The following is a 19561-nucleotide window of genomic DNA, read 5'->3' as shown; positions in this document are numbered from 1 at the left end:
GCAACTTGGCACAATGGAGCAACATGTGTTTGACAGTCACTAAGTAAGCAAATATTAGGCAAACTATTAAACCTGGGTTTGTACTTGTGCTATGTCATTCACTACCGAAAAACTTCAATCAAATTACTTAATCTATCTGAGCTTAACTCTACCTACCTTATGCCTTACGGTACAAAACGTGGACACTAAAGAAGAAAATATGTGAAGCATAGGGCATAATGTCTGGCACCATGGGAAACAAATGTTCTCAAACACACACACACACACACACACACACACACACACACACACACCCTCTCCTTGCCCACGTTTCCTCCTAATGGGCCCTGGCTTATGTTCTCCATTCTAACCAAACTTGCTAATGGTAAGTTCTGGAAGGCTTATCAGCCACCACCTCTAAGCCTTTGCTTATGCCACTTACCTGCTGTTTTGGAATGAGTGAGAAGGACATTATCTTCAGAGCATCTATTTCTCATAATAAGCTATCAAGTTTTCTCGCACCACCTATTGTGAAAAATTGTTTATAAATATGTTTTTACGTTAATTCCTCAACTTCTCTCTCCCCTCTCCTAATAACTTACACGCTCCTTGAGGATAGGGACTGTCCTTCCCTTCATTTATAGGTACAAGGATCCAGATGCATTTTTCTGCTGTGACAGTTCAATCATATTATCTTTCAGTAGGAATAAAACCAAAATATTTTTTTTTTAATTTTTTTCTTAATGTTTATTTTTGAGAGAGAGACAGAGAGAGAGAGAGAGACAGAGAGAGAGAGAGAGACAGAGAGACAGAGACAGAGACAGAATGTGAGTGGGTTAGGGGCAGAGAGAGAGGGAGACACAGAATCCGAAGCAGGCTCCAGGCTCCGAGCTGTCAGCACAGAGCCTGACGCGGGGCTCAAACTCACAAGCTGTGAGATCATGACCTGAGCCGAAGTCGGATGCTCAACCGACTGAGCCACCCAGGTGCCCCAAAACCAAAAGATTTCTATGGGAGTAGGGGATACAACTGAGAAACAGGTGACCTGTTCACTGTGGTACCTGTTTTCAGCCTGATACCTGCTAAGAATCATAGTACCGGTTTTTTTTAATGCTGGAAAAATACATAGAACATGAAATTTATCAAGCTAACCACCTTTACGTGTGCAGTTCAGTGCATTACATACATTCAACACTGTTGTGTTGTCACCACCACCACCCATCTCCATAATTCTTTTTTTTTTTTTTTAAACGTTTATTTATTTTTGAGACAGAGAGAGACAGAGCATGAATGGGGGTCAGAGAGAGGGAGACACAGAATCCGAAACAGGCTCCAGGCTCTGAGCTGTCAGCACAGGGCCCGACGTGGGGCTCGAACCCACGGACCGTGAGATCATGACCTGAGCCGAAGTCGGCCGCTCAACCGACTGAGCCACCCAGGCGCCCCTCCATAATTCTTTATATTTTGCAAAACTGAAACTGTATCCATTAAACATTAGCTCCTAAGTCCTCTCTCCCACCTCCAACCTCTGGCAACTAGCATTCTGCTTTCTGTCTCTGTGAATTTGATTATGTTAGTTACCTTGTGTGGGTGGGATCATGCAGTATTTGTCCTTCTGTGACTGGCATATTTTACCCAGCATAATGTCCTTGGGGTTCATCCAGGTTGCAGCATGTGTTAGAAGAACTTCCTTCCGTTTTAAGGCTGCACATTACTGATTTTTGAGAGGGAAAAACAACTCTGCATGTATGTCTTGACATTATTTATTAATATGTCATTCTAAACATTACATAAATACAGCCTATATACTAGAGTATCAAATATTATTCCAGTAAGAAGTTCAAGAGTACATTTAGGGTTATCTTAAGAAATATGAATACTTTGGCTTTCATTATCACATCAGATGAAAAAAACAACTCAAAGAACAGTTTTCATTTCCTGCTATGATTAACAATGAAACCAAGTAGAAAAATAAGAGTGTATTAAAAAAAAAAAAAAGATACTCAAGTACTTCTCAAAGAACATATTTCCATTTTCTTCACTACATACACACTCATACAAATTACTCGGTAATCTGAGAAGTGGTTCTTTACCTATATAAGGAACCTCAGTAAATATTTGTTGAATGAATGAACAATCTATGGAAATGGATCTACTACTTTAATTTGTGCTTTAAGTTTTTTTCAAGTAAGAGCAATAGTAAACATACCGCAGTTCTTGTTTTGTCCAGATCATAAGCCTATAGAACAGTGATTGTTATGAACACTACCCATCATAGCTAATAATCAAATTAATGTGCATTCATCAACCTAGTAAGAAAAATTCTATCATGTTGCAGAACTAATCCTAAATAATAACTGACTGGGCTTCAATCACTTGCAACATGGTCAAGAAAAGGGAGCTGGGACTTCTAGGTTTGAATTTATCTCACTTATCAATGAATTCCTATCTTTGGGCCCTCACTCCCACCCAAACCCTCAGACACACTTAGAAACACTGCTAAAAATAGTAGCTGCAGCATATCTTCACTCTCTTGTTAATTTGACTCTGAAAATGTATTTGGCCTCCAAGTTCAGATGAGGGACCTTCCAAACAGGAAACCGTTCACTAAGGGAATGCCCACAAATGGAAATGAGTCTGTGAGCCAGAGAGAACAAAGATTTGTTCTTACAGCAAGCTCAACAGACACACACGATAAAACTCAGAGTTGAACACTCTTCCTCCAAAAGTCATGTTCATAACCAGACCAAAAAAGAAACGGGGGAAAAAAACAAAACAAAACAAAACAAAAAACTTGAACTTAAAAGGACCCTATTTAAAAGGATCTTTTCAGGGAAATCATAATTTTGATCCTTTTTCAAAGTTATATTGTGCTAAATATTATACCTAACACAATCAAAAGACGAGGAAATAAAAAACGAAAGCTGAAGTTGCAAACGAGCAAAGGTGTGACACTTGGCCTATAGATAAAAGAGAGAAATTCTATGAAGTCCTGCCAGAAAGCTGGTTTTAAGAACACCTTGTGAGTCAGATGTAGTGGATCTGATCGTCTAGCAGCCATAATTTAGGAAGGCAAGAGTATGCTGAATATGCCATTACTTTCTTCTCATGATTAGCGTTTATGGGGGAAACGGTGGGGAATCAAATTTAAACTTCAGCTCTTAGACTGTATCTTAATAAAACAAAACACTGTTGGAGAGTAGTGGATACTCTATATTGACCTCTGTCCAAAGTTTCTTTCAATATCAACTTTTTACAGGTAGTCCTAAATTACTACTCTTTATGGACTTAATTCTTAAGAGAAACCTTGGCTAGCCTACAAGTTTATCTTTGCATAATCATCATCGTAATAGGTTTAACTCATATTAAACTGAATATTGTTTTTTGATACGCGATGAAGTTAAAAAAGGTCCTCAGTAGTACAAACACACACAAAAACCTCAAACTATCTTCACTACTCCTTCACAGTACGGCTAGTGAACTAGCAACTGATGCAGCATTTCAACAAGCCCCAAAGTCAGCATCTTTAATTCAAGGTGGGGCCTCTTATGTCTATCTCACAATCCACAAACCATCCCAGGTCCTGGGGTCGAAAGGGTTGTTACTATGTGAGCCAGGAGAATTACCGCAAACTTCTCCTTTCCAAGTTCAGCAGTTCCTCTAATCAAAAACAAAACAAAACAAAACACAAACGACCAGCTAAACTTTCACCCCTTTACAATGTTCTAGCCAAATTAAGGTCACATTTAAAATGCACATATCTGGAAACAAGACTTGTTTAGAACGGGTTCAGGAAAAGCTGTACATCCTTCATACATTCCTACACGGAGAATGGTGTCTCAAGATGTGAAAAACAAACAAGCTGACGGGTTTTTTACCTGCAAAATTACATCACCCGCAGAGCACAAAGCAGCCACCATGGCCAGTGCCCCAGAGCATTCACAAAACCCAGCAGCCTGGGGCTTCAGTTCTTAAAGGCTCCACATTTACTGGCTTTAGCAATGAATTCCTTTAGCAGAGGGCCATCCATTTGCCAAAATGCTGCAGTCTGTGTAACTTCTGTCAAATGATTGATGCAAAACTTAAAGCAGAATTCTTCTAAATCCTGGACACACACAACAAAAATAAAAACAAAAAGAGACTTTTTTTTATTAACTTTGATCAAATTACTTCTATCCAAACCCCTCATCCCAAATCTCTCACCCTCCCCTAGAAAAGATATTTGAGGCCAGAAACCTCAAACTAAGCAAACAAGTGACTGTACATAGGTAGGCATCAGAAAAGCACGTACTATTGAGGCGCCTGAGTGGCTCAGTAGTCGGCTGAGTGTCCGACTTCAGCTCAGGTCATGATCTCACTGAGAGTGAGTTCGAGCCCTGCGCCGCCGGGCTCTGTGCTGACAGCTCGGAGCCTGCCTTGGATTCTGTGTCTCCCTCTGTCTCTGCCCCTTCCCCGCTCATGCTCTGTCTCTCACACACACAGAAATAAACATTAAAAAAATCTTTTAAATAAAAAAAGAAAAGCACGTACTATTTAGTCACAACACAGTAAGTCCAACAGCTCCCCTACCTCAAGTCTGACTCTCTAGAACGTACACCCATTCACAGAGCCTATGGGGGGGCAGCCTCCGCATGGCTGTCACACAGCCCGGTCACATGCAAAGACTTTAACGAGCTGAACGCATACACCTGAAACTAATACAGTATTATACGTCAATTCTTCTTCAATAATAATTAAAAACAAAGCTGAAAGCAACTTTACTCCAACGTATGTTTGACCACAGTCAAGTCGGAGAAAAGAATTAAGATGTGGGTTATTTAGCTTAAGGAAGACCTTAAGAAATACAAAAGTGATGAAGAGATGTCCTAAGGAGACACATTAAAAAAAAAAAAAAAAAAAAACCACAGACCTTAAATTCACTTTCATGCTCTCCGAGATAAAAATGCCTTCATTGTTAAAGCCACAAAGGAAGACACACTCCCACTCCCACACACTAATTTCTCAGATAGTCGGTCCAGAGGAAAATATTCAGTCTGGAGTTCTCACTCAGGAAAAGAAGTCCAGCTACCGACATTCAGAAGTAACATATACAAGTGGTAAACCAGAACAACTTAAACATTTCTGCCAATGCTAACAGAGCCTTTCATCCCCAGCAAAACACTACCATGTTTGTTCCTTGAAACGCCGGAACACGTATTTATTAAATCCATTAGGTACTGGAATGTATACAAAGACTAACTATGTAACAGCAAATCACACTAAAAGCTCTTATCACCAACACCTTGATTCTTGTAACTTTGCCAGCTACACTGAAGGTCAATACTCAGGGTTCTATCAAACCAGGAACTGGACAACATTTAAACTGCAGTGTCTTGGCTTCATGTTTCCAGCCACTGTGAAATGAGAATGTCAGGCAGAATGGGGAAGGACCCACACAAACACAGAGACACGTCTCCTTTCTACTCTCTCATTGCAGACCCCTGCGAACAAATACTTCCCTATTCTGAGGGTCCCTCTGTCCCTAGCTGAATGATGTCCCCTTCCAGTCATATAACCAGTAAGAGATAAACCACATCTAATGTGTATCAGCCAGCTGCTGACAGAGTTTTGCTTTCTAGATAATTCACAATGCATTTAAAATATCAGCACAATCTCCACATCCACGTTTTTAAATAAGAGATTCCCAGTGGGCTGAAGTACAGCTGAATGTTCCGTGTGTTATAATAAACTATAATGTTAAACTATATTAAACATTCCCTCTCAATTATTGAAGAAAAAGTCCTACTCCTGGTATAATAACCCAATGATTAATACACAGCTTTGGGACTAAATTATATTCCACAAGGAGAGAAAAGTCATTTTTATCTTATTTATCAAAAAGAGACAACTAGTTTATCTACACATATTTTAGGAAGAAATAACCAGTCATAAGCACACAAAGTCCCTCAAACCATCTAATGTATCAGATGAGGATCTTTAAATATTGACTCTTAATTATACAATTTCAAATTCAAAGAAGATTGCACTAAATTCTGGCACTGTAAAACCTTATTATAGTGTCTACAGATCCGGAATTCAAGATCTTCAGAGGTCAAACAATGAGTATATCCAAAGACTATCTTGAGTATAAACTCTGAAGAACTTTTTATATAGCACAGGTACACAGACGGCACCTCTAATTATAAATCACTTCATACATTTATGAAAACAGCTCTAGCAAACTGTCTTCCCTTCCCCTCCAATGAGTCTGAATTGGTAAGATAGCTCAGTATTCAAAAAATGTTTAGCAGTTTCAAACATTACAAATCTAACTAGAGAATCCTGAAAAGAACCTAAAGCTGGGCTGTTTAAAGAATTTATTTAATAACTGACTCTTGCTTAAGGCAGATCTATGGAAAAGGAAGCACTGAGTACCCTTGGAGAGAGAAACTGGATATGCAAGCTCACCTGCATGAACAGAGTGGCACAGTCATGCAACTCACTTAGCAGCCAATGCCCTGAGCCAGCCTGCCTCTGATGTGTGAACGAGACCAATATTTTCCTGATAATTCTTGAATATTTTGAGAACCTACATGATCTGTTCACCTCACTCTGCAAATGTATCACATCTTCAATTATCCAGAAAAGAAAATACAACACTTACCCAACTGTAAGTTAACTGTAACAGAACTGCTGGGCTTTGTATAAAAGCTTATATATGTTTAACTGTTTATATAAAACATTTCCAAGAAGAATAAAAAGGATTACTTGACCCGTAGATGAAAAACGTTCATAATAGAATGAAAGCATCTTCTTAAGGCCGACGGAATATAAAAGTGGGAAAGAGTGTAAAATCAGGGGCTCTAATACAATATTTTTGGTATATCAGAAGTAATTCCATATTCATGACATTTTGTGGTGAAATTATTATAAAGTGGCTCTGAGGCAAATCAGATAAAATGTCAGATTTGTTGTAATTAGCAAGGAAGATCAAAATAAATTGCTACTCTAATTTATAAACTCATTCCAAATTTTTCAATGTTTAAATTATTCCAATTTATATATTCCGAGAATAAGTCATTTTTCCTTTCCACAGATCTTCTTAAAACACAATCGATGGTCTAAATATCCACATTTTAAAAAATGCTATTGCAGCCTAAATGGAGTTCTTATCCAGTCTTGAGTCCTCCAAAGCTAAAATAGTCGAATGCTAATTTTTCTATGGAAGGCTACTTGGCCAGGATGAGACAGGCTACCTATGTGTTACAAGCCCCCCTTGAGACATATTCTGGATGGCAAGAAATTGTGAACCACACCTAACTTTGCCCAAAATTATTGTTAAAGTAGTAATAAAACAAAACCCCAAAACTGTAAGTTTAGAATTTGTTTCCTAGTATATCAGGTACAAAATATTCCATATCAAAGTGGTCTCTGGTTTTTAGAATGTACTTAAAGTCTTTTTTTTTTAATTTTTTTTTAATGTTTATTTATTTCTGAGACACACAGAGAGAGAGAGAGCGTGAGAGCATGAGTAGGGGAGGGGCAGAGAGAGGGAGACACAGAATCAGAAGCAGGCTCCAGGTTCCGAGCTGTCAGCACAGAGCCCAACGCGGGGCTCGAACTCACAAACCGTGTGATCATGACCTGAGCGGAAGTCGGTCCCTCAACCGACTGAGCCACCCAGGTGCCCCTACAATGTACTTAAAGTCTTAATAGGACAAAAGAAAGAAAAGGCACTCTCACTAACCAAAAAATACTTTACTGATCACAGAAAACTTTTAATTTTGGAAAGAAGAAAAAATGCTGACCATTTGGTTTTAGCGCAAAACTTTCAACACCCATATCCCAAACTAATTCTGGAATTAGATTCCTGGCCTTATATTTATTACTTCCAAGAGCAAAATCTTAGGACTTAAATTGCTAAGCAAGGAGGATTTTCTGGAAAACTCTCCACTCTGGTTCAACAAATAATACTTCCCTCCCAGCTATTTCTCCTGATGTTCAGATACACTAGGGGGTGCCTGAGTGGCTCAGTGGGTTGAACAGATCATATCAGGTCATGATCCCAGTGTTGTGGCATCAAGCCCCACGTTGGGCTCTGTGCTGAGCGTGGAGCCTGCTTAAGATTCCCTCCCTCTGCCCCTCTCCCAGCTCGCCTTCTCTTTCCAACAAACAAAAAAACCCAAAAATACACAGAAAACAAACATTTCCTGAAAAGAAACAGTATAAATAGAAACATTTCAAAATTTGTGTAATAAGATACAAACTATCTCGATACAATGTTTTTTTCACATCTACTCCCTTGATGGCAACATTTATTTGGGTTTGTACTGGAGGAATTCTGAAGGGCTCCTCTGCCGGGTTGTTCTTCACTTAAAACTTGGAGGAAGACTGACAGTGCATTCAGAATGCCGGGGCTCCACAACAACCAGAAAAATCTTCCTAACTACTGAGCCAATACATTTTTGTTGCTTTTATGTGTGTCATTTGCTGCAAAATTACCTTGTCAAAAGGGGGTATGGAGGAACCACAAGAACTTACAGGAAACAGAAAAAATGTGAGAAGGTTGTCTCCATCTTCCTAGCATTTCAACCACAGAATGAAGGCAAAGTCATCTAGTCTCCCTAAGCGGAGCTTCTGAAAGTCAATATTTTGGTGGTAAATTTCCAATCTTAGTGGTAGCTTCGCATCAACTTATAGATACAGCTAGTAGGTTTTATTTTTACATTCTAAACACTTCATTTATTTACTTACTACATTCTATTGCATTAAGGGAAATACAAGGTAACTCCTAGAAGAATCCCCCCCCCCAAAAAAAATACAGCCTAAAAAGAAAGAAGTGATTCTTTCTGTTTTTGTCTTCTACGTTCCAAGTTTTCTACATTGAATGTATTAATATTTGGGGCGTTTGGAGTTTATTGTTTTCTTCATTTTTTAAAGGACACCTTCATGGCAAGGTGTTTCACATATATTCACTCATTCATTAAACTCAGCATACATTCTTTTTTTTTTTTTTTTTTTTTTTTTTTTTTTTAAATTTTTTTTTTTAAACGTTTATTTATTTTTGAGACAGAGAGAGACAGAGCATGAACAGGGGAGGGGCAGAGAGAGAGGGAGACACAGAATCTGAAACAGGCTCCAGGCTCTGAGCTGTCAACACAGAGCCCGACGTGGGGCTCGAACCCACAGACCGTGAGATCATGACCTGAGCCGAAGTCGGACGCTCAACCGACCAAGCCACCCAGGCGCCCCTCAGCATACATTCTTGAGTGCCAACCATATGCCCACACTGTGCCAGACTGAGGGAAACACGTTTGCAGTCTCAAGCAAGAGATGGTATCTAATGTCTATACTCAGCATGAGAAAAATGAAAGCTAATTTAAAAAAGTGATTAGCTGGCACAGGCAGAAGTGCCATAAGGTTTTTTCCTGGAAACTTGATGGGATAGGTTTTAACTTAAAATGAGAAATTTCCAGCAACTAGAGCTGAGATATTTGCCTCTGCCCAGGTGGTTCTAACTGGTTTTAATCAGCAATATCCTAACCCCTAGAATATGGAACTCATTAGTAGTAAGGAGAAGGGAGAGATCCAGAGAAGATGCTAAAAGTGAATTACCAAATGGACAGAAAGGGCACTGACCAATTTAAAGTTACATCACTAGGTAGAAATGCAACCTAAAGAAAAGGGCACTTCTAATAAACAAGTTCATGGTGTCACAAAAAAGGCAAGAAAAAAATCTAGACATCCATTTCCTATTAGAAATAATTTAATCACCAAATCTGCTGTCAGGCCACAGACAAAGTCAACTATATTTGACCTTAGCAAATATTTATGATAATATAATTTCAAATAAAAATAGGATGCACTTTGAAAATACAAAACGTAATGGTCCATTTGGATCCCTAAGTTTGATAAAGGAGAAGATCCCTGCAGGTGTTTGGTAAATCTCAATACCGCGTACTCTGCCTTGTCAAATGATGACAAAATACTACCTCTAAGAACGGGCTAATTGTGTCATTAAAGGTGTATGCCTTAGCTGGACTCCAAGGCTGTTGCTCTCTACCTTATATTCTCTATAAATTTATAAAACCAACCGTACCAGACTTTAGTTCACTAATTATCCTTAATGTATCCTTCAGGTGGTACCATATTCATTCAGTTCAACAAACATTTATCACCCAGTGCCTACTATGTGCCACGCACTACAGAATAGAGAATAAGAAACAGTTCTGCTCACAAGCCTACAATATGATGACGCTCTGATTCTTAACTTCAAGAAAACATACCAAATGCAAAATTTCAGACTCTCAAAAGGCCATTCATTCATAGATTCTTTAGAGACCCATGAATCCCAGATTAAGAATTCAATCCAGTGCAAAATCAACCATCCACAACAAACACACAAATAAAAAGGAGTCCAGAGCAAGCTCTTCGCACATGAATCATTATGAGTTACAATTAGACAATGATAGAATTTCAGAGCATACACAGATACAAAATTATTCATGTTCCTTGTCTCATGCAAGAAAAGGGTGGGAGGCAGAGCACAGGGAGCTGGAGGGGTTGGCTTCAGTTTGCTGTTTATGTTACCTCTGCATCGTATCTGACTGCAGCAGAGAATAATGAAAAGGCATTCTCCACCGTAATTCCACGCTTGATAATGTGCTGACAGAGCTTTTTCAGCCGGTTTTCACAGTAAGACGTGGCCAAGTCCAAAAGACCTAAAAACGAAAAAGAATTTCACCCCAAGTTTATGATACTTTCCCCTAATTTATAAACATATATTTCATTTTGGTGAAAAGAGTTATGGAGATGAATCAAAAGTTTCTTAATGAATGCTACCCTAAAGGTTATTAAATAGATCCTCTTTCTCACTCCCCTCCCCACCCCAGAACAGACCTCTCCTACACTCGCTTTACACAACTTCCTCTACAGTACAAAAGAAGGGGAATAAACGGAATTGCCCCCCTTCTTTTGTTTCCAAGAGGATACACGAAATGCATTAGCAACGTATTAAAAATTAAAATATTACAAAATTAAAAATTATTAAAATTAAAATAAGTCCATAGCCATAAATAAACTAGGTCTATAACTGTGAACCGTAACAACTTATACAATACTATTTTTAAAGACATTTACTTCAAATATTTTCTAAAAACCATGTAAAAGCCAACTGAGCTGAAACTCTTTACACTTCAGTACTGTGAGAACGTGGAGGGAGAGACTTTTGCTCGTGAGGCCTGGCCCGTCCCGGTGGCTGAGGTACCTATGGCATCTTCAGGTGGCAGGTCCACTGTGTCTGTGTAGAGGTACTGGAGGAAGGCACGGTACACTGGGTAAGAAAACTGGTCTATTTCTATCACCTCCTTCATATCCTCATTCCAGTAAGACTGGAACATGGATCGAAAGTGCTCACACCTAAACAGAACAAGCAAAGTTATCTAACGAACTTGACGAAATCCAACAACTCTCATAGGTCTCCCTACCTACTACTATATTCAGGCCCACACTCACAGGCTTAGGAATCTTCAGCTAGCACAGGCTTTCACATTCACCTTCTGAATCGATTCACTTGCATTTTCTGATGGGCATCTCCTATTAAATACTAAGGATTCTAAGTAGGGCCTAGAAGTACCCAGCCCTTCAGGTGCACCACTCTTTGCCTTTGACAGTCCTCATCCAGATCAAGGATTTTGCTCCCTCATTTTTCTTAAGAAGATTATACAGAAATGCATTTTAAACAATGAAATTAAAGGAAATTCAGAAATGAGAGTTCAAATCTTTGACGATACATCAACATCATTCAAATAACTCATTTGGTTTTTAATTTTCAAGTAATCAGCATGTTCTTAAAATCGCTTTCAATGTTAACTGGATCACATTTAGGCTGATGATTATCACATTACCTCACATGACAATTTTCCTCCTTTTCTGACTCATCTCCAAAACAGCCATCAGTCCTATTTTGTTCCTCTGCTTTGACCTGCTCCCTCTCCAATACACCCAAGTCTGTTACTAACTTACTCAGAAAAAACATTCACTAGGAAAGTGGGTCTTTTTATGTTATATTTGCATGTAAAAAGCCACCTTCATGCAAAATTGATTTCTAAAACTGGGTTTTCTACATATTTCAGTTTTAAAAAATCATCTTTTCAAATCCTTTTAAAATGAGATATGGTATAAATAAACAGAATATTTTCAAAATCCATTCACAACCAAAAGAATGGCTCCATCTACATAAGAAATTACTTCATCTGAGAAGTTAAAAGAAATAGTTGTCTAGGCAAGGAATGACAAATGGGTCAGAAAACTATGCATTAAAGGAACAGACTAGTTGACCACAGGTTCCCAGAAGAAACATTTCCAGTCTATAATTTCATTCCTTTGGTTCAGATATTTACTCTCTTAGTAATGAATGATCTATATGGCTTTTAAGTTCCCTTAAAACGTGTTATTTTGTAAAGAGGTTTTTAACTACATTTCAAAAAGGACCAGTTTAACTCTCTATGGTCTCACTTCATGTGCCTCCTTCTCAGTGATGGCAGCCTTAGGGGGCAAGAGTCCAAACTGTTATTAATAAATACAAAGTTCCCTCACATTTATACAAATAACTCCCACCATTTACTATATCTAAAGACCGTTCCTTTATTTATTTAAAAAAAATTTTTTTTAATGTTTATTTATTTTTGAGACAGAGAGAGACAGAGCATGAATGGGGGAGGGTCAGAGAGAGGGAGACACAGAATCCGAAACAGGCTCCAGGCTCTGAGCTGTCAGCACAGAGCCCAACGTGGGGCTTGAACTCATGGGCTGTGAGATCATGACCTGAGCCGAAGTCGGCTGCTTAACCGACTGAGCCACCTAGGCGCCCCTAAAGATCATTCCTTTAATTGGGAATCACATGTCCCTCAGGGCCAGAGGTCCATCACTCCTGACCATGAGAGTTTCTTGATGGGGCGGGGAATGAATCTTTAAGAGGACATACACACTTTAATCTCTTGTATTTTTTTAATCACGTAAGTAAATTTGTCGATAGAAATAAGAATTCATAAGAACCTCATTTAAAAAAACAATATAGACAGGGAGCCTGAGTGGCTCCATCGGTTAAATGTCCAACTTCAGCTCAGATCATGATCTCGCGGTTCATGAGTTCAAGCCCCGCCATCAGGTTCTGTGCTGACAGCTCAGAGCCTGGAGCCTGCTTCGGATTCTGTGTCTCCCTCTCTCTCTGCCCCTCTCCCTCTCGTGTTTTTCATCTCTCTCTCTCCCTCTCAAAAATAAATAAACATATATTTTATTAAATATATATATATTATATATATATGTATATATGTACACATATATATGTATACATATATGTTTATATGTATATAATATACATATATATATTAAAAAAATATATATATAGACAAATACTTCTACTACCACATTATGCTTTTTCAAAAAGGCACACGAGTGCACACTCACACACACAGATAATGCATGGATACTATCCACAAATATAGTAAGTAGCGCCATTTCTCTCTACTACCAAGGCTATTTCTTAGCGGTCACCAAAAGGAGACTGCAAAAAGAAAGTAAGGTTATCGATGTCTCTAAGCTCGTGCAAAAATACCTGATTTTCAAAACAGCTTTATGGACATGGATATATTTCCCATCAATTCTAAACTTCAGATCAGCAGTTTCCGGACTATCAAATTCTTTCTTCAGTGATTCAGCAACTGTTAAAAAGTCTTCATGCTCTGAAAGCAACAAACCCATTACTAGTACATAAATCTGAAGAAATGTGCCAGAGATAAGAAAAGACTTCTAAAAGATAACCATTAGCAAGGTGAATAACTCAGATTTTTTTCAAGTTTGTGCCTTATTTGACAAATCAATTTCACCATATGAAAATACGTATCTTAAGTCTATAAACTACCAAAAAATATGTATGTAGTTGAAAAGGCCAATTACCAGTCTTATATATGAAGTTAGACATTTAAAAATGTATATTTTTTAGGGGTGCCTGGGTGACTTGGTCAGCTGAGTGTCCGACTTTGGCTCAGGTCATGATCTCACAGTTTGTGAGCTCAGGCCCCACATCAGGGAGAGCCAGCTTGGAGGTGGGAGCCTGCTTCAGTTTCTGTCTCTCTCTCTCTGCCCCTCCCCCAATCTCTCCCTCTCTCTCTCTCAAAAATAAAACATTTAAAAACTTTTAAATGTATATTTAAAAAAGAAAAGAAAAATTTATAGGCAGTCCATGATTGTATCACTGCTCACTTAAAACTTGATTGGTTCTCCCAATGTTTACAGCATCGCCAAACTGGAAAAAGCCCAAACGCCTATCGACGGATGAATGGATAAAGAAGATGTGGTATATATATATACAATGGAGTATTACTCAACAATCAAAAAGAATGAAATCCTGTCATTTGCAACTACGTGGATGGAACTGGAGGGTATTATGCTAAGCGAAATTAGTCTGTCAAAGAAAGACAAATATCATGTAACTTCACTCATGTGGAATTTAAGATACAAAACAGATGAACATTAAGGGAAGGGAGGCAAAAGTAATACAAAAACAGGGAGTGGGATAAAACATAAGAGACTCTTAAATACAGAGAACAGAGGGTTTGCTGGAGGGTTGTGGATTGGGGGATGAGCTAAATGGGCAAGGGGCATTAAGGAAGACACTTGTTGGGATGAGCACTGGGTATTAACATGTAGGGGATGAATCCCTGAAAGCTACTCCTGAAATCATTGTTGCACTATGTGCCAAGTAACTTGGATGTAAATTTAAAAATTAATTGAAAAAAAAGAAAAAAAAGAAAAAAAACTTGAGTGGTTCTCTTCCAGGGCTAAGAATTTATCAATTCTCCTTGACTGAAACACTGAAAACACCTTTGCTCTGCTTTGGGGTAGTTTCAAGGGGTTGGTAAATTCAGCTCCAGGAGCATCAAGAAACAAACTTACCACTAAAGTAGTAATGCTAAGCAGTCACGTTCTTATGCAGAAAAACCCTTTTTCCTAGGTATGTGGAATCTAAACATCCCTATTAGCCCTAAATATTAATGTACAAATAATCCTTACATGCTATCTAAAAACAGAGCAAATTTACTTAGTAACAATGTATACTCAAAGGGAACAGTTTTACAAAAACATGATCACATTGCCTGATAAGAACTGTTATATGTAAGAAGAACTATGTCCTTATGAAGGAAAGTAAAGGCACTTGTACAAATTATGTAACACCTTACTGTGCTATGTGTGGACAAAGGAAAACCAGTAAAAGGCAGCTAACAGGAAAACAAAGAAAATTCCAGAGGTCACTGGCACTGAACGCAGGTGCTGTCAACACAGGAGACAGGTTTCTACCATGAGATGAGAACGGGACTCCATCAAAGAACTGAGCTGTGTCTCTCAGCAGCCTGCTGCTCTTAGAGGGACACCTGTTAAAACCTAGGCTGAAACTTAACAAGTAAGCTCATCCCTGAGCTTTATTATGAGAACCTCCCAAGGAAATAGCATTCACCCAAGCCCTCCCTGGAACTCCCACAACACAGAGCTCTCTTGGCTCTGGCAGAAAGTGGGCAATCTCTCAAAAGTCAGGCTTTCCCCTCACCCTGTAACCTGGATCTCTGGCAAACAGAAGAAAGGAAATGACTCAGATGGGTAAGGAGTCCAGGAACCTAGACTGCTACCCCACCCGTCCGCAAAACAGCTTTGATCGGTGCCTCCACTTCTGCCATCAGTCCTGAGGGTTGAAGTAACCCTTTTCCCCATTTTGGTTTCTGACAAGTATAACAACTCCCTTTAGAGAAGAAGTATTCTTCCGAGGTGTGATTTCACCATCTTTCTTCCTAACGCTCAGCTGAGATCATAAACTGAAAGAGAAAACCCTTCTGACTTTTAGCAGGTGGTAAGAAGTCCTCTACGAGATATTCTGAATCTTATTTTTTCCAAACTTAACATTAAAAAACGTTACAACTTTTCTTCTGAAAAGGATGTCTTCTCAGGATTAGACTTCTGAGAGGCAAGTACCTGGAGAAGCCTTTTATGAACGGGTCCAGGTTAAGTAGCACTTGGGAATCTGAAGATGTACATAGTGTTTGGCTGTCCATGCTACACCTATGTGTAGTTATGGCTAAACTGTCCCATTCTGTGAATTAAATATTTTCTAATCACAACATTCACTGCAAAAAAATATTGTATTATAGTTAAAAAACCTGGAAATGTTTATATCACATTAAATTGAGCAGCAGCTTAACTCTTCCTAAACATACTCTTTGCCCCCGTGAGCACAAACACTGGTCACCTGATGATGGGACAACCCTGGCCAGCTGGCTAATACACCCGAGCATGACACATACTACAAGACTGGTCTTTAATATCAACTGCTAAGCAACCCAAACCCCACAGTTGACAAGAGCTACATTAATTTCCAAGCACAGGGGCCATCATGATCCACTTATTTCCTCTGCATACAAAGAATAACTTAGAAGAAATACATCCCAAAAAATGCAGAAATGAACAAGAAATAAAAGAAAAAGAGATTAAACCCATCTTGTTAATGGCTACTCAGCTTTCTGACACCTTACCATTTTTCCATCAATGGACGCCTGAAGACAATATTTAGAAAAGGGACAGATTATGTAACCAAAGATCACCCTAAATCCCAGTACCCTTTGCAATAGCTCGGTTTTTGTGCCCTTCTGAAATAAAAGTATTTGAGACTGGTTGAAAGACAAAGTGAGAAAAAGAAAGTGGAGTTAACATGTCACCCTTTAAATTACGAGTTTTTACCCATGGAGGAGGGGAAGGAAAAAAAGGAAAAAAAAAAAAAGAGAGAGGTTAGAGTGGAAGAGAGCCAAAGCATAAGAGACTCTTAAAAACTGAGAACAAACTGAGGGTTGATGGGGGGTGGGAGGGAGGGGTGGGTGGGTGATGGGCATTGAGGAGGGCACCTGTTGGGATGAGCACTGGGTGTTGTATGGAAACCAATTTGACAATAAACTTCATATATTGAAAATAAATAAATAAATTACGAGTTTTTAATTTTTTTAAGTTCATTCTGGTTCATATTCAATTATGTAATAAATTTAGTATAACAAAAGCACTTAAAAACAGGTTACTCAAATATCTGTACACAAATGTTTATTATGGCACTATTCTTAATAGCCGAAAGGTGGAAACCATCCAAACATCCATCAACAGATGCATGGATTAAAAAAATGCGGTCTATAGATACAACAGAATATTATTCAGCCATAAAAAGGAATGGAGTACTAATATATATACTACAACATGGTTAAGCCTCAAAAACATTACATAAAAGCAGCTAGACACAAGAGGTAACACACTGATTTCCTTTATATGAAATATCCAGGATAAGTAAATCCATAGAAAGTAAAAGCAAAGTATGTGATTGCCAGGGCTGGAGAAAGGAGAATGGGGAGTGACTGCAAAACAGGTACAGGGTTTTCTTTCAGAGTGATGAAAACGTTTCAGAACTTGATACAAATGGTGGCTGCACAACACTATGAATGTACTAAATGCCTCTGAATTGTACACGCTCAAATGGTGAATTTTATGAACATAAATTTCACCTCGATTAAAATGAAAGGGGCACCTGGGCGGCTCAGTCGGTTAAGCATCTGACTCTTGACTTCAGCTCAGGTCATGATCTCGTGGTTTGAGTTCAAGCCCCGCATCGGGCTCTGTGCTGTCAGAGGATTCTCTCTCTCCCTCTCTCTCTCTGCCCTACCCCTGCACATGTTCTCTTTCAAATAAATAAATAAACATAAAAAAAAAAAAAAAAAAAGTAGCCCTGAGCTTTCTTACCTACAGACAGGAGGCGCCAAGAGACAGCAGGAGTGGCGAAGCAGGCGAACACGTCGTCGGTGCAGGAGAAGTGCGTGAGGTGAGGCAGGATCACGGACTGGCCCCGGCACTGGCCCCACATGTACACGTGCCCGCCCTGGGTCTTGGCAGCCGACGTGTGGGCCGAGTGGCAGGCCGCAATCTCTACTACCCTGAAATGTTTTAAGAAAAATGCATGTAATTTATTTATCATAGAAGCCTACAGCACAGGACACAAGGCAGATAAAAAGGCCATGCTTACAACACTGCAAAAAACAGCCCAGGACTGAGGGACATTAGCTTCAAGTCATATGGACAGAACCAAAAGATCACAGCAAGGGTATTGTGTTTTTCCCTTGCTTGTCACCCCACTTCTCATCCTGACCTCATTCTGAATTAGGATAAATAATACATACTGTTGAGGAAAACTTGGAAAAAGGGACTCAAAACCAAAGTAAATGAGGAAAGTGGACAGAGAGAAACTGTCTTGACAGTTCTGGGGGCTTAGACAGTATGAAAAAAACAAGAACAAAACACCGCCTTCAATATACCACCTCCTTGACACAACTTCTTCTCACAGCCTCTAAATAAGCGATGGCCTTGGGGTAATGGACTCTACACACCCTTATCCAAATGGACATCAAGCCAAACACATTTCTCAGTAGGCTTCTTAGGCACAGTCCTGCAATCACAAGTCAACACTCTAAAGCTTAGTGGGTAAGACCTCAAGATTTGGCTGAACAAACAAAGCATCTATTCCAGTGAGACACATTAAATCAAATCAATATTTAAACAGAAAATCTCCTTTCAAAAGCAGATTCAAAAGTTGTTTTAGTTGGCTCAAAGGAAAAGTCTACACTACACTCAATTTCTACATGGCGACAGACCCCATTTTACTTCCCTACTAAATGAGCCACAGGAAATGTGAGAATTATATCAAGATGCATTAATGCCTATCAATCACAGGAGGTTATTTTAGGAAGCCACATGAGAATCCTATCAACCGCATGTCCATTCTGGCTGCTACTCAAACTCTTTTGTTCAAAATGACAATATTAATAAACAGAAGCGTGACAAAGCCAAACACCGTAGCTCCAGCACACAGAATCCCAAATCCAAAAACACACACATAGTCCCGACACATGGTACAGCCAAGTTACCTTTCTTTCTCCACCATGATGTGTGCTGGGCTTAGCAGGTTATTTTTATTGCCAGTTCCCAGCTGCCCATACGTGTTAGCTCCCCAGGCATAGAGCAAGCCCTCATCTGTTAGTGCTAGAGTGTGTGCATAGCCGCAGACAATCTGCAAGTAAATTTAAATGGTTACCATAAACAGGAAAACAGGAAGGACAGGGAAAACATCTACTTAAAGATTACAGCCAGCTTCTGCAGAATGTCAACTCATCATCAGGTGTGGACTGACATTCTCTGGAACATTAAAAAAGCATTAGAAGAGCCAAAAATTGAGGCATCTGGGTGACTCAGTTGGTTAAGCATCTGACTTCGGCTCAGCTCATGATCTCACGGTCCGTGAGTTCGAGCCCTGCGTCAGGCTCTGGGCTGACAGCTCAGAGCCCAGAGCCTGCTTTGGATTCTGTGTCTCCCTCTCTCTCTCTTTGCTCCTCCCCTGCTCACACTATGTCTCTCTCTCTAAAATAAACAAAACAGGGGCGCCTGGGTGGCTCAGTCGGTTAAGCAGCCGACTTCAGCTCAGGTCATGATCTCGCCGTCCGTGAGTTCGAGCCCCGCGTCGGGCTCTGTG

General features: G+C 39.4%; 1 protein-coding gene across 6 annotated transcripts in view; it reads right to left on the bottom strand.

Annotated features, from left to right (window-relative positions):
- Window positions 1–1408: 1408 nt before the first annotated feature.
- RCBTB1 (RCC1 and BTB domain containing protein 1) overlaps window positions 1409–19561 on the bottom strand; it is a 54059-nt gene continuing 35906 nt past the window's right edge. For 3 of the 6 annotated variants that reach the window (XM_042912096.1, XM_042912216.1, XM_042912159.1), the window contains exons 8-13: window positions 18960–19102; window positions 17782–17972; window positions 13574–13700; window positions 11225–11376; window positions 10549–10679; window positions 3127–4084 (exon numbers count right to left, since the gene is read on the bottom strand). In XM_042912096.1, coding sequence (XP_042768030.1) covers window positions 3944–4084; window positions 10549–10679; window positions 11225–11376; window positions 13574–13700; window positions 17782–17972; window positions 18960–19102 — 885 coding nt within the window. In that variant the 3' untranslated portion in view covers window positions 3127–3943. Of the gene's footprint in view, window positions 1694–3126; window positions 4085–10386; window positions 10680–11224; window positions 11377–13573; window positions 13701–17781; window positions 17973–18959; window positions 19103–19561 lie in introns of those variants that run through there. The other 3 variants (XR_006195747.1, XR_006195759.1, XM_042912368.1) reach the window with 3 other exon arrangements.

Source organism: Panthera leo, chromosome A1 (genome assembly GCF_018350215.1).
Source record: "Panthera leo isolate Ple1 chromosome A1, P.leo_Ple1_pat1.1, whole genome shotgun sequence".
Taxonomy (NCBI): domain Eukaryota; kingdom Metazoa; phylum Chordata; class Mammalia; order Carnivora; family Felidae; genus Panthera; species Panthera leo.
Note: the sequence above shows the minus strand (reverse complement) of the source record. Positions and strands in the feature narration are given on the sequence as shown.